The sequence below is a fragment of the Pongo pygmaeus genome, chromosome 4 (assembly GCF_028885625.2).
Source record: "Pongo pygmaeus isolate AG05252 chromosome 4, NHGRI_mPonPyg2-v2.0_pri, whole genome shotgun sequence".
Classification (NCBI taxonomy): Eukaryota; Metazoa; Chordata; class Mammalia; order Primates; family Hominidae; genus Pongo; species Pongo pygmaeus.
The window spans coordinates 55,858,961-55,874,776 of record NC_072377.2 but is presented as its reverse complement, the minus strand read 5'-3'; the positions used below and the strand labels follow the sequence as shown (position 1 = coordinate 55,874,776).

The 15,816-nt window shown below is 40.9% G+C and overlaps 1 protein-coding gene across 5 annotated transcripts in view; it reads right to left on the bottom strand.

Annotated features, from left to right (window-relative positions):
- PARP8 (poly(ADP-ribose) polymerase family member 8) overlaps positions 1-11,566 on the bottom strand; it is a 178,316-nt gene extending 166,750 nt beyond the window's left edge. Inside the window, exons 1-3 of one of the 5 annotated variants that reach the window (XM_054488212.2) lie at positions 11,483-11,566; positions 10,346-10,447; positions 9,382-9,436 (exon numbers count right to left, since the gene is read on the bottom strand). In XM_054488212.2, the coding sequence (XP_054344187.1) occupies positions 9,382-9,436; positions 10,346-10,436 (146 nt within the window). In that variant the 5' untranslated portion in view covers positions 10,437-10,447; positions 11,483-11,566. Of the gene's footprint in view, positions 1-9,381; positions 9,437-9,916; positions 10,134-10,345; positions 10,448-10,534; positions 10,946-11,482 lie in introns of those variants that run through there. The other 4 variants (XM_054488210.2, XM_063664806.1, XM_063664808.1 and 1 more) reach the window with 4 other exon arrangements.
- Positions 11,567-15,816: the final 4,250 nt, after the last annotated feature.

Genomic DNA, 15,816 nt, shown 5'->3' with positions numbered 1-15,816 from the left:
ATCACCATTCTAGGCTGGTTTTCCCACAAAGATGGACTGCTCCAAAAAGAAGAATCAAGAAAGAATTTGTCTCACAGTGAATTATTCAAACTTTGTCTTAGTTAACTAAAAATAAAATCTGACTGTTAACTATAGAAATCATTTCAAATTCTGTGGTGATAATAAAGTAATGACCGCTTTTCAGCTGGAGGGACTAACTTTTTTTTTTTTTTTTTTTTTTTTTTTGCTGCATATCTAGCTGTGATGCATTTTAATGAGAAATGATGACTGCATCAGCTTATATCCATGGAGCAGATTTTAGCATTCAGCTTGGGTCTCCCAGTCAATATCTACGAGTCTCTTCTTAAGGAGATCAATGACACAGATACATACAGACTAACAAATGTGATACCAACAATCAAGAATTCACTCAGTTAAGATTTTGCACACTGATTTCCACACAAGAAACTTAGAATTTACTAGATTCTTGTGCCTGTGAGGCTCCACTCGTTTCCCTGAATCACAAAAGCTACAGAGTATTTAGATAGAAATATACCTACTCTTAACATGAACCATTTTAAATATATGTATTACTGTGTCCACAGGAGTACACTTTAAAGCAGGGACTTCACTCTTCAATCTCTCCAATCATGTGTTACCTAAAGTGGCATGTGGTTCCCTAAAGCTTAATAATTGACATTGCCTTAAAAAAAGGGTTTGCTTCCCGACTAATGTGGAAAAAGTCTGAGAAATGATTTTAAATCTTTCACTAAATTTCTCATTTGGTCACATGGAGGAAAATGATTTCACCAAATAGATACTCTCATTGATTTTTTAATGTAATTTATCAAAGAAATGAAATATTTAGACAAATTCCAGATTTCCCCCACCACGAGCTTCTCCAAAAGTACACTCCATCATAGACCGCTCACTAAGAAGCTCTACTGCAGTCAAAGTGACCGAATTTAAGAGGACATAATGACTACTTCTGCTACACAGAATCATTATCCATCTCTAACACCTCCCTATGAGATGGAAGATGGACTTCTAATCAGGTACCAGAGAGGGCTCTGCCAACTTCAGGGCTTTGATGAATAAGAATGGTTGAGAGCCCTTATCATAAATGAATTCAGTATAACTAGTGAGAGAGTGAGAGAACCAGAGAAATATATCCTCATGTAGAAAAGTTAGGGACATGAAATGCCAAATGCCGATTAACCAAAGCTTTCTTTGTCATAAAGCAACTTGTATAAAAATTGCTGAAAATAAATTCTTCATGGCTCAATATGAATCAGTAATTTCCATTTCTACTACACTGTTGTTTACCCAAAAACTATTTTTAATGACTAAGACTCAGAGTTTGCCAAAGTGTTTTCCACAAAACAACTGTTTTGAGATACTCCAGATCTGTAATCAAGTAAGTCTGAAAAACCCCAAATACTTCACTCACCTCCTGGATATGCAAAAAGCACACTAATATATAACGTTCTAAAAAGCCAATCATTAAAACTGTTTTATATTGTTTAAGCATTTCCTAGACATATTTGGCTACAAATCTAACATCTAATTAAACAGTTTGGGAAATGCCATCACATAATGTAGGAATATTGCTAGTCATTTAAGAAACTAGAAAATATTTACTATATTCTAGGCACTTGGCTAGGAGTTGGAATTCTAGTTTCTAAACAAAAAACTGACTTATTTCTGTGACTTTTTTTTAATGTGACATCACTGTTTTAAGCAGCTCTGTGCTTAACAATTTTTTTTCCTGGTTTGTTTTCCACTTTTGCCTGTACTTTATTCCTTCACAGATGTGAAAGGCTGACAAATGTAAACTAGTTATATTAATCAGCCTCTGCCTTGGTTCTACACTTCAAATACAGTATATATTCTATCAACAATTCTTGGATAATAACAACCTGTACTTGTTTTTTAAACAATAAAACAGGCCAGGTGCCATGGCTGGCTCACGCCCGTAATCCCAACACTTTGGGAGGCCGAGGCGGGCAGATCACCTGAGGTCACCTGAGTTCGAGACCAACCTGGCCAATATGGTGAATTCCCGTCTCGACTAAAAATACAAAAAAATTGCCGGCCGTGGTGGTGCTTGCCTGTAATCCCAGTTACTTGAGAGACTGAGACGGGAGAATCGCTTGAACCTGGGGGGCGAGGTTGCAGTGAGCCAAGATCACGCCACTGCACTCCAGCCTGGGCAACAAGAGCAAAAACTCCATCTCAAAAATAAACAATAAAACAATGATGAAAACACAAATAACTACAGCACTTCAGAGTTAGTTGACAAATCCACCTTTTCAATCTACATTTCAAAATGTTCAGAAAGACACCACCCTAGGGGAAGTCAACCAGCAGCCACCTCTCTGCTAATTTTTGTACACAGAAACTTGACCTGACTGCACAAAGGTTTCAATAGATGTCTCCCTCTAAAATTAATATTGAATGATTTGTCATCTTTCATTTAATACCAAGAGGGTATCAGCCACAAACTGAAATATCACTCATATGCAAATAAATAACATTCAAGACTTTTATCGTTGTGATTATTAATCTTGTAATGGATGGACATAAATCTATTTACATTCTCATCCTATCCTCAAATTTCACTATCCTCTCCTCTCATTCTTACTTTGTTCTACTCATATTCTCACTCTATCCTCCTATGCATAAAACGTTATGTATTCTAATAAACAGAGATGTCATTCGTGGGCAAGGAAAAAATACAATGAACTGCTCTTTGTGATAAAAACCATGATCTTGACACAGATGTTATCAACCAATAAACTTTACACAGCTTTACACTAAATTAATACAAACTGCTGATGAGTGGGCGGGGGGTGGTCACTAAGCAAACAGAAGCACATAGGTGTTAGGAAGCATGAGAAACATGTATCAGTGGAGAGGGAAATCAGCTCTCAAAGGCCAAGAATGTAAGTTTTAGGTCTATATGGAAAAAGCTGTGGTCACATTTGAAGGCTTCTGAACAGATGAATGATTAATTTCGTGCTTAAAGAGTTCAGGTGTAAATAAACTGGATGGATAAGAAACTCAAAATCAAGAATTTTAAGACACTGGGTTAAGGTGATTGATCTAAGTCAAAGCCAACAGGGCATGGGCTAAATGTTGACATGGGATGGGATGAAGAGGCCAACAATGTTTCAAATAGAGGCTGGTGGAGCTTCAGGAACCAGAAGAGGAAGACTTGAGGTGAAATCTGAAACTGTAATCCCCATACCTGGCTCAAAAGATGTGATACTGACTAGGAAAAGGCTGGAGACAGAAGCTTCTTTTAAAGAGGTAAGAAGGGATTGTTTTGATGTGCTGGGGTTGAGGTGAAAATGACAAATATTCAGGTGGAAGTGTCCAGCATTCAAGTAGGATAACTTGGAACAGAAAGCCCAAATTATGTCATGGTGAAATGAGGATAGTAAGTCTTATTAATAAAAACACATCTTACTAGTCTTTCCTGGGGAACATGGAAGATGGAATTTCAGAAATTTAGAGAATGAAAAAGGAAAGATTACAAGGCAATAAGTTGATTAAAATAGACTAAAATAAACTAATCAGTGGCAGCTATCTTAAAGCAAGATATATCTTCTACAGCACAATCTACCCAAATGCAAATCTGGGCAGAGAATTACAAAATATTTTTAGGATTGATAAAATTTCAGCTATATGTCTTTTTAAAAATGCTGCAGAGAGAAATGATGGGAAATTTAGATGGATTGGCCAAATATTTGCATAAGGATTACACAGCCAACGTACATAATTTTCCAACTATTATGGTTAGCACTGGGCTCAGGCACTACCTTTGCCAACCAGTAGATTTTCAGTATTGCCCCTGGCAGACATCCCATTAGCAATCTCTCCCCATTCCCAAACGTTCCCAACTATTCTAGCCATGCCAATTCAACTAATGTCCCTTAAGTCTTACATAAACATTGACTTACACTGAAATGTATCCTATGGCTCTTACTAACTGTAACTTAAATCACCCAAGCCTCTGTTTTTCCTGCTATAAAACGTAAAACAGCTGACAAAATACCTATTTGTGTTTTTTGGAAACACGGGATAAAGCAAGGCAAGCAACGAGAACAGCAGAGATGATGCTTAATAAATATCACTAGTAGAATCACCTTAATCCATGAAAAAAATGGAGTTTAATTTTTTTAATACAAAAAAACTCAATAAAGTTATACTTATGTTAAATTGGTGGTTATTTTAGGTCAGTGGTTTTAAAACTCAACAATGAAACTGTTTTCAAAAAGAGTTGTTATACAGAACAGAAAAAAGCAGCTGCAATTTTAAAAAAGATATGAAGACCCAGATTCTCACTAACTCATTCAGCTCCCTTCACACTGCCTCCCCACAGCCACCACAGCTCCTGAGGCAGGTTCCCAGGGCTCCAAGGAACACACTTTTAAAAAATCAATATTTTGAATATATAATAAGTGATGTAACATAAAAGTATGGTGAGAAAGTCCCATTGCCAAGAGAAAGATGTTAATTTTTTATTTAAAAAATCATCACTCTTTTCATTGTGACATCTTGAAGAACACTGAATGGCTTCAAAATAACTGTATATGCCAAGATTTCTGGAGTGGGCACGTTTGATCTTTCATAATGAAAATTGACAAACCTTTTTAAGGGGATAGTATTGCTTCTTCACCCTCCCCCTCCTCACCCCTGCACACACATACACTTCCTTTCTGGGGAACTCCAAAGAAAACAAGGCCCTTTAGCAATCAAGTAGATTGTCTCTCTTGATGGCATCCCATGAGTTATGGAATTACACACTGCGGGCCCAGGTGGATTAGGGCCCCTGGAAAGTTTACTTGATCAACAGAGTGCTGTTGATTTTTTCAACTGAATTAATTACTCTTGGAGTCCAAACTCTACAATGTGCCACAGTCCTCATCACTCCCTAGTATCTTAAATATTGCGTTATCTGTCCCCTAAAAGTATTTGAACATGTGACCCAGAGAAGAGGACTTATAACTTGACTAGGCAACTTCTGTCACACTGGATTCATATGAAATTCCACTGCAAGTGACATCACCAGATTGGGGACCCTGAAGTGTTTGACTATCTTCTCCACATCTGGTCATTTAGGCTAGGAAATTCCTTCCTGTCTGCCAGGTCTTTTAGCATTCATTTTGTAAGTCATTCAACACCTACTTACTTAGAAGGAATACTGGGCTAGACAGTGTGCTAGGGGCTGGGGAAACTGCAATGCATAGGAGAGAATTCCCATCTCCAAGATGCTCACAGTCAAACAGACATAAATGGGCGATTACAATATACTATAACAACATGATTTTAGAAACACCTAGCAGAATCATACAGACGAAGATGCCAGGAAAGGCTTCTCAGAGAATCTGGCTAGCAAATATCTCAACAAAGAGGGCTGAGCAGGGATGAGCCAAAGGACAGGATGAAAAGCAGGTTGTGGGTGAGTTTTCCAGGCAGCATGTGCAAGGTTCAGGAGAAAGAGGAAGGAGCCTGTGCTTTGAGGAATATTCCATTACTATTATCAGTGTCACACTTGCTATTTATCTAGACAGAAGCTCCTGAAACAAAAAGGATACACTTCAAAAGATGCCAATATATCCATGACCACACAAAAGAGTGTCTAGTCATATAATAAAGGGTGTACATATGCAGCAACTCACATCCTGCCAAATATTAAATTTCTAATTTTATTATAATTTCTAATAAAACATTAGCTTTATTATTATACAGAGTCATACTCCTTGATTGGGAAACTCTCAACTTAATAAACATTCTTTAGTCTCATATCTTTTCTAAAGGAAAGGAATTAATGTTATACTCTTGGGTGAAAAAAAAGGTGAGGTCTCAATATATATTTTATATGTATATAGACACACAAAAATCTAAAAGAATAAATTTTAATATGTTAACAGAAGACAGAAGTCATGTATTTTTTACTTCCTTCTTTTTGGCATATTTCTTTTTCTAACTTTTTTTTTTCTTTTTTTTTTACAAAAAACAATTCTTATTTGTGTACTTTTAAAACCTCACAGTAATATTTTCACAATACATTCCTGGCTGAAAGTTCCCACTTGGAATTCCATGGCCAGGCCCACTGGGCTCCCCTTGCTCTCTCCTTGGCTTTGGTAACCACTGGCCCCAGGGACTCAGCCTGCTTTCCTATCCATCCCCTCAGTAGCTGTCACCATGCAGGTTAACCCTTCTGTTCCTTCTACCACTAACTCCATGTCTGACTGCAAGTGAAAGGAACAGAAGCCCAAACCTTTGAGTTTTAAGGAGTTTATTGCTAATCAGTAAAACAGAAAGAGACAGGAGATAAGCATGACAAAGTATAGGGAAGAAATGACTTTTGCCTAAACTTCCAAATTGTGTACAATTGAAGCCTCTGCTTTATAGTTCTTAGCACACCTCTCAAATAAGAAGGCAGTACTGGGAAGGCTCTGAACCTGTGGCAGAACCACTGATAGCTGTGGAGCTATTCCAAGGAGTCTGGGAATCAGGGGGATTATCAAGATCATTGTTAGAATAAATTAATCTTACCGTATATATAGCACAAGTTTTCAAGCATATGTAAATGCTACTAATAACCAAATAATTACACCTTGTTTTTCTTTAAACTGTAACTCTCAAGTATGTCTCTACATAATTTTTTGACGGTAAAGTGTCTGCATGCTCAAAAAGCTTGAAAACACTAACGGAGAAAAAGGAGGTCTCAGGAGTGTGACAGAACAGGTTTACATGGCAGCTTCATCATTCAATTGGTGAAAGTGACTATGTGTCTCAAACTCTCTGAGCCTCAGTTTGCACATCCAAAAGCAAGGATATAATTCCACGAACCTTTCCACCTCAAGTCCACAAGGCAGAATAGCAAGATGTTAACTGCCACCCTGAGGACCACCAAATAAAAGGACAATTTATTAGGCCACTTGCCAGCATGGACACAATCGCCTCTTGGCATTTCTTATTATCCACAGAAAAATTAAAAGTATAAATGTAGAACAAAATTATTGTATTTTTTTTTTAATAGTAACATGTAAGATCAATCTTTGTCTTTAAAATACCGTGTATCTCATTCTTGGAAAGCGTCAAAAAGAAAATGGTATAGTAAGTTTTATCTACAACTTGAATTAAAATTATTCTCTCTTAACGGTTAGATGAAATGGTTATTAAATACAAATAGAGATAATCATATACTCTCTCTCCATAAGGCTCCCACCTCCTTCAATGAAGTCTAGTTCACCTAAAATGACACTATTAATTCAATATTACAAGTTGATAAGCACATTAAATCAAAATACAGCAAGATTATTTTGAGAGTCTGACTGAAATGTCAGGATAAGAAATAGATTAATAAATATTGGTTTATAATGTCGGTAATGAAAACAAATACATTATTTTCAGAAAATAAACAGTCTTCGCCATTATGTACAAATCATAAAGGGATTATCTGCGGTTACTACACTGTAACAACTTTTTACATATTGTATTATAGAACAAGCTTTTGAGAACACAAAGCAACACATCAGCAGTTTAACCAATTGTCTTTCTCTTTTAACAGGCTGGTCTACATTAGATTAGATATAAAAGGCCCAGGTACACTTGTGCTCGATCTTAGCCAAATGGCTGAGAAACATCCAGGTACATTTAAATCAGTGACAAAAGAAAACACTATCCCTTAATAAAATTACATAAAATAGGAAACATCTCCTACTTTAAGAGCAACCATGGTACTTCTTCTATGGTGAAAACTGATGTTATCTCGCTTAGTTAATTATTCATCCCAACACCTGGCCTTGCTCCCTTTTCCACCTCTAGCTATGTTAACACTAGAGTTCAATAATTTGCTGATAAAGAATCTTAACTGCAGTATTTAACCGATCTTAGTGATTAAGCATATGATTTACCCTTTGATTGTACAGATAAGTAAACTGAGGCCAAAAGAACTGAGGTATCTTATTAAAAATCAGAAAGCTAGTTAGTTGAAAAGCCCACCTGTCCTTCCTGTCCACATGTCTCACCAGAAAAACAGCAATAGTGAAAAGTCAACTCTGTTTTTAATGGGCCACTTTGTATATTTTAACTGTTAAAATAATCCAAGAGGATATTAGTCATATACGAAGATCCTTTAGATATAATGTGTAGGACCAGCGTTAATTTAATCAACCAAGTCTCCTCTCATTGAATTATTAATTCATAATTACAAAGATGACATTACAGTAAATTAAGAAATACTGTTAATTTCATTCTCTCCCAAAAAGTATACACTGAAGTTTGGTGATTCACTGTTATATTTTCAACTAGTAAATCAATGTGCCAATTCTGGGGCTTAGGCATATTGTATATACTGGAATGATATTCACTTTAATTAAATTTGTTTTGAGATGTATAATGTAATACAGATCCTACGTGTTTTTAAAAGTTCACATCAATTTCAAGCTTTTAAAAATGTATGTACACAAGAAAGCTTCTTTTGCAATTTATATGTTTATAAATGTTTCCATTAGCTAAGATATATTTTGGAATGTGATCAAACAATATTGAATGTCAAGTCTTAACAGCAGGGCTGGTCTAAGGAATTCCCTCTAAGCTAAATCTGATACTTTTCATATGTGGCTACTGCTCTTTTAAACTACTGTGTCCCTAAAGGGCTAAAAGGAAGAAACTCCAAACTCAACAAGTGAAGGCAGCAAGGCATAGTATTTGAATGGCTACCTTTCATTTTAACTCTACTTCCTAAATTCAAAATTGGATTTGGGTTTGTTTCAAGTTGTTCACAATTTACTAACGAAATGTGCATCTCTCATTCTTCCCCCAAAAGAAAGAAGTCATCCACTCCAGCTACATATAAGTCTCCAATTTCTTTCTTACAACTATACGTGAAAACCGAAATACCACTCATTAAAAAAAAAAATGTACAGAGAATTGGCAGGCTGCATGTTTATGTAAACCTTCACAAAACATGGAAACACGCAGCCCCAACTCACCAGGAAAACCAACACTTCTGATCAAACTATTTTGTGACATTTTATGTCTTTTATACATTTCACTTCATATTCAGTATTCCAGTTTTGCACCGGCTTGCCTGTATCAACCCCAAATCGCCTGAGAGCAATCTAGTACTGTAGCAGAACAGTTTCAACATGAAGAGTTCTGCTCATTGCCTGTGGCGTGGTCTTCGAAACACCTGAATCAAACATTGATTCCCCTCCCCCCGCTATTTAAAACCGAAGGACGTCAGGCTTGGGTAGCAGGTAAAGAAAAGCCACAATAATCAAACAAACAAGCAACCAAAATACCCGAACACGGAACACGCTAAGAACAAAGGAAACACAAGAGTGTGAACAGGAAATGAAGCAACTCTATTCACATAAATACCTTCTGGGGCCGCCAACGTAGGTAAAAGTAAAGGTGGAGTCTGAGTATCTGAAATCTGAAACAGAAAGTCCTGTCAAAAGCTACCCCTGGAGTGGATTTGTTTTAACCCCGATCAGGACTTGGGCCCCCCATTTGGTGGTGTCAGGGGAGGCCTGGCCGGGCGGGAGGCGAGGGCTGGAGGGCGGCGAAGTCCCTCCGCGCCGCGTCCGAGGGGATGCGGCGCGCCCCCGACTGGGTGCAGCGGGAGGCCGCCCCCCGCAACAAGTGCCGGGTGCCATGGCAACAGCGGGAATTTCCCGGTCGGGGAGGCCGGAAGCAGCCCCCGCCGGGCTCGCGGTAGCGAAAGCAAAATCAGATCTCTCTCCCGGGGGAGCAAAATGGACGAAAGGCGACCCCCAGGCAGGGGCGCTGGGTGCCTTGGGAATCCAAGGAATCCCTTCTCTTTGCCAGTCGGAGGGGACTAGAGGCAGCCGAAGGGGCCGGAGATGGGCCGAGCGCTGCTCCCCGGGGGTCCTCGGCGCCGGGCGCAGCTTACGAGCGCAGCGCAGCGCAGCGGGCTCCATTCCCGGCCGCCGCCGCTCAGCCCATTGCGCAAACCCGGCGGGTCCAACCAACCCCGTTCTGCCGCCGCTGCTGGAACCCAGGAAGCGTGCTTGGAGGCTTCGGGCACTACGCGGGTTTGGAAAGACCACGCACTGCCCCTTCGCCTAGACCCCCGCTTCGGCCACGCCGGCTCTGCCCTCAAAGCTGGTGGCTGCCCCAGACTTGGGGGTGGGGGGAGGGGAAGGGGAGAGGCTGGCGCCCCCTCCCCCTTTTGGCTCCAGCGCTCGTTGCAGCAGCTGTTGCCAAATGAACCCCAGAATGGGGACGTGCAACCTCCACCCCACCCCCAGCCACACACGTCGCGGTCAGAAAACTGGGAAGGGGGCGCTGGGTCCGAGGTTCTGGAAAAGCAAGAACTCACCTGCAAACAGGCAGTCCTTCTCAGCTCTGGACTTCTGGATCACGACGTCGATATCCTTCTGAATTCGCTCTTGCCTTGAACACATCCCCATTAAATAAATCCCTGGAAAAGAAGCAGCCGCTATTTCCACCCCACCCCACCCCCCTCGCACGCTTCCAGCTTTCGTAAATATTCAGTTAAAAATGAAACCTCTGGCCGAGGCAGGGGCTGAGGGCGAAGTGGTTTCGGAAGTGATCCTGGGTGAGAGAAGAGGAGGAGGTGGAGGAGGAGGAGGAGGAGGAGGAGGAGGGGGAGGTCGGCTTTGCATTCCCAGATGTGACCGCCCAGCTGCTGCTCGCCGCTGCTGGATTCCAATTTCCTCTCCTTCTGACAATGGATGGTGATGACACCGAGTCTCACTTTCTCCCTCCCCCGCCCGGACCAACGGCCGTGGGGGGCCGAGGGTGCCCGGGGACAGCCGGAGAGCAATCACTGGCTGGGCGGCGGGCGCCGGCGAGGGGCGAGCCCCGCTCCGGCTCACGCGCGCACACCCCTCACGGCCCGCACGCCGGCCTTCACACCCGCGCACACTCGCGCCCGCGGGCGGCGGCAGCCGTGCCCAGGATGCTGCAGCGCCGCCAGCCCGCCGCAGACCCTCCGCGCCCGCCGCCTAGTCACCCCGCCCGGCGGCGGGCCGCCGGGGCTCGCACAGTATCAGCCATCCCGGGCGAGAGCCGAGTCTCCCCACCCCGACCTCCGCTAGCGCCGGGAGCTGAGCGGCAGTGTAGGTAGTGAAGACTCCCTGGGGCTCCCAGCCTTCCCTCTCCGCGCCCCTCCCCCCATCACTTTTATGAATTCGACTCCACTTTCTAAAGGAATTATGAGTCTTGTGGCAAACCCAAACCAGAGTGGCTGGGAGGGGGAAAAGGGGGGAAAAGAAAATCTTTAAAAATTAAAAAAATAATAAAACGAACAAATCTTTCTTTGTTGCCACATCACATAACACGGAAAAACCCTTAAAATTACTCCAGACGTGCACCCTCCCCTTCCCTCAGTGCCTGAGTCTTTTTCCTCCAGATCGAAGTAGTTCAGCCCTTTTGGGGCGCCGTTTACGAAACAGCCCCTTTTGAGGGACTTCCTCCTCTTGAAAAGACTCACCAGTTCTCCCTTCCTAGGTGTTTCTGTTCATGAGAAATTGTCAGAATCAACTGGCACGTTCCAGGGTCTTCCTAAAAGATGGAAACCTATTTGGCTTGATTTTTAAAACCACCTCATTTGACAGTCAGTCAAGGGAAAGCTACAATCCAGGTGTTCAGAAATGAGATACTGCTCTGATTCTCACTTTCTGTTCTGCCTAAGGACACCTCAGGCTGACGTAGCTGCCCCCACCTCTATTGGTTTATGCCCTAGGAGAGGTCTCCAGCAGGCACTTTTCTTGTTGATCTTTTCTCCACTGAGAAGGCTCCCGCCAGTAGACCATGACTCCTTTTGCTTTGCATTCTCAGTGCCATGTACAGTGCCTGGAATACAGGAGGGTGGCCTAAATGTTGGCTGAATGCATGAATGGTCATTTCTTGCAGCCTCTTTTCATTACCCTGTCTCATCAGCTTTCTTATCAGCATAAGTGTCCAAGAGTTGCCAAACTGTTTCAGACCCTTAATCAATTTAGTTCTGATTCTGACCGTGACAACATGATGTTCAGCACGGTAGGAATGACTGCCATCCCTGAAGGAGTCTTAAGATTCTGTAGAATCAATGAAAGATTCTATGTTCTAACTCCTTTTTCTTTCAGGAAAGAAATTACAAAATAGTTTCGTTGTCCTGTCGTATTCACTATGAGTTATAAAAGGAAACATACTGCATTATGAGATCCACTGCAGCCTTTGATGTAGTAAAGCCACAGTCACAACAGGCTATATCTCCTGCTCAGTCCTCTCCTGAAATGCTTCCTGTTTAGGGTAGGACAGGTTCAAGCCCTTTGTCCTTCCTGGGTATGTTGCTTTGTGTAGGCCCTTTGGCTGCCAAAAACGCTTTCTTCTCTTCCACATCACCACTGAGAATCATGAGTATTTCTTCTTCCATTATGTGCTTTAACTTCTCTGAAAGGCTGAAAGTCTATTAACTCACAAAAATTTATTTTACAGTTATCTAGTCACAAGGCTTGCATCTTCCAAGTAGAACCCTTACTACAAATAAATGTGAAATAGTTTTAAAGCTACCAAATATTTTTTTGTCTGGATGAGCTCTTAGTTTACTACTCACTCCTTAAAATAGGCCTTCTTGTGACTTGTCCTATATTTGATTTTTTTTTTAAGCTTCATGGGCTGCCCTGTTTTGGTTAAACAAAGCTAACCTCACCCTGTTCATGCCCTTAAGGTGTGATGTATTTAATAAATATTTTTACATTTGAAGGAGTAAGATTAAAAAATAAAAACTAACCTTTCTATCTAGTATGTATTTCTGCAAGATAAATTTCTCTAATTAAAAACTATACCAACCTAGATCCTTCCAAGGATCTTCCAGGCTAGATCCTTATGGAGCAATTTGCTCAAAGTAAGTCAGCCCACATCGAGGATCCTTTCTTTACCTTGCCCCATCTCTGAATGTTTAAGTGTTTATATTACGTGTGCTCAACATACTTCCCTTATCAAAAACTATATGCATCTTTGAGATGAAACAGTTCTATCCCGCCTTAAACACTCATGAGTATACAACATACACACACATGCATTCAGGAACGTGGCACATAAGAGGCCCTTCACCAATTTGTTAAATAAATAAAATCACAATTTACAGTGAGGGAGAACTCGGGTGGTATCCCAAACTAAATTGAAGATAATAATCTACATGTTGGATGATAGACTCTGCTGAAAAAATTCCACCAGTTTAGAATAATGATTCTAAGCCAACAGATATAATTTATTAGCGAAAAATATAAATTTTTTGCCTGTGCCAAAAGGCCAAACTGTGGAAGTATAAGGTAATGGACATGCGGCATTAAGTTCAATAACGTGATGTGGGTATTGTAACTAACATTTATCCAGAACTTATTATTAATATTTATCCAGAACTTATCCAGAATTCATTAACATTTATCCAGAACTGGTAGAAACTGTTCTAAAAGCTTTACATATAGTAACTCATTTAATATTCACAATAACCATATATACTAGCTGTTATTTTTCTCATTTTACAAAAGAGGAAACAGGCTCAAAGGGGTTAATTCACCTAAGGTGAGACATGGACTACAGGAAACTTTTTTCTCTCTGGAAACCTTTCAGCAATTTAATTGAACTTGAAGGAATAAATATGTACAGAAGCCACACTAGGAAGTAAACCGCCCCGCCAATGGCTGCAGGCCAGGAGTGAAGCCAACAAGAAGCCCTATGATGGATTTTGAGGAGGGCTGAAGCCTACGGACTCCCAAAATAGCCTCTGCTAGTGGCAGTTATATTTCCCTTTCTTGCATTCAACTTCCTTTCCCAAATGACCCAGCCATTAGTACAGTCTTAAGAAAAGTACAAGCCTGGCCTCTGCTATTCCATGGTTATTAAGAAGAGGATAGGAGGCAGGATTAGCAAAGAGGGGAACAGCCTTCTTTGCCAAATGCATGATAGTGTTATCAGTGGTAAATGCCCATGGGAATGCCTACCATCCTTGCTGGGATGTGGAAACAGCACTGGGACAGTTTGCTTTTGTGGCAGAATCAGTGAAGGAGGGACAAGGTAGGGGCCGAGGCATTGCTGTGCGAAGACACCACAAAGGGCCTTTAAACAAGGGTGAGGAAGTGGGATTTCATCTGAGAAAAATGGAGAGCCACTGGAAGGAAGATGATCTGAAAAGTTCTTTTTAATTATTAGCTTCTCCTTGCGGTGGTTCTGTAATGGAAAGAAATCTGTAAAATTCAAAATGCTTGCTAAGGGCCCAACTACCTTCTTCTAAGTAGAGGGATGTGTGCAATTCTTTCCTTATAAAGCTGCTTGCCTGGCGTGGCAGCTCATGCCTGTAATCCCAGCACTTTGGGAGGTTGAGGTGGGAGGGTTGCTTGAGATCAGGAATTCAAAACCAGCCTTGGCAATATTGCAAGACCCCTGTCTCTACAAAAAATAAAATAAAATAAAAATTAGCTGGGCGTGTGGGTGAATACCTGTAGTGCTACCTACTTGGGAGGATCCCTTGAGCACAGGAGTTTGAGGCTGCAGTGTGCTGTAACTACACCACTGCACTCTAGTTGAGATGACAGACGGAGACCCTGTTTCTTAAAAAAGAAAAAAAAAAAAGCTGCCTTTGGAAACTAATCCTACTTTTCTGACCTCTTCTGATAGGTCTACTGTGAGAAACCAAAGTCAACTTTAAATAAACTTGACAAGCTGAAGGAGAACTTTAGGTGATGTTTTGTGGAATTTATCACACTTTAGTTCTTACCATACCTCCATTAGGTTACTAAGGTCAAATGTGACAGCACAGGGGTGGTGGTGAGGTTTTATGGCCCTTTCTAGCATCTTTACTAACCTAAGTAATACTAAAGCTACAGCATGAAACCTTAACTCTTCTTTCTACCAAATTTCACTTTAATTTAGATCCATTTTTCCTGTAAAATTTTAATTCCTCTTTCTACCTAGAAGCATTCTAGACCATAATTAGATGAGATGCCTCACTGTGCCATGCAACCAAACTCATTCTTAGCTTGTACTCATTCATATTAATTCCTTCTTTTGAATACCTTTTTCTTTTTCTTAGAAAGTACATAAATACTATATGAATATATTCTCAGCGCAAATGATTTAAGACATATATTAGTACATAAAGTACAATGTGAGAATTCTTACCTATCCTGATCCCTAATTCCACCCTTCATCCCAGAAGTAACTAGTGTTAATTGTGTGGGAATGTCTTGTATTATTGCATTCTCATATCTTCACACAGATGTACATATGTTGACAGATTTATACATATAAATTTTAATTTAGGCTGGGCACAGTAGCTCATGCCTGTAATCCCAGCACTTTGGGAGGCCAAGGTGGGTGGATTGCTTGAGGTCAGGAGTGCTAGACCAGCCTGGGTAACGGGGTGAAACCTCATTTCTACTAAAAATACAAAAATTAGCCAGGCGTGGTGGCATATATCTGTAGTCCCAGCTACTCAGGAGGCTGGGACATAAGTATTGCTTCAACCCAGGAGGCAGAGGTTGCAGTGAGCCAAGATTGGGCCACTGCACTCCAGCCTGGGTGACACAGTGACTCTGTCTCAAAAAATAAAAATAATAATTTGATGGAACTACCTAATATATATTGTTTTACAACTTAATTTTTTTTTTTTTTTTTGAGATGGAGTTTTGCTGTGTTGCCAGGCTGGAGTGCAGTGGCATGATCTCAGCTCACTGCAGCCTCCACCTCCCGGGTTCAAGCAATTCCCTTGCCTCAGCCTCCCAAGTAGCTGGTACTACAGGCGTGCACCACCACACCTGGCTAGTTTTTTTGTATTTTAGTAGA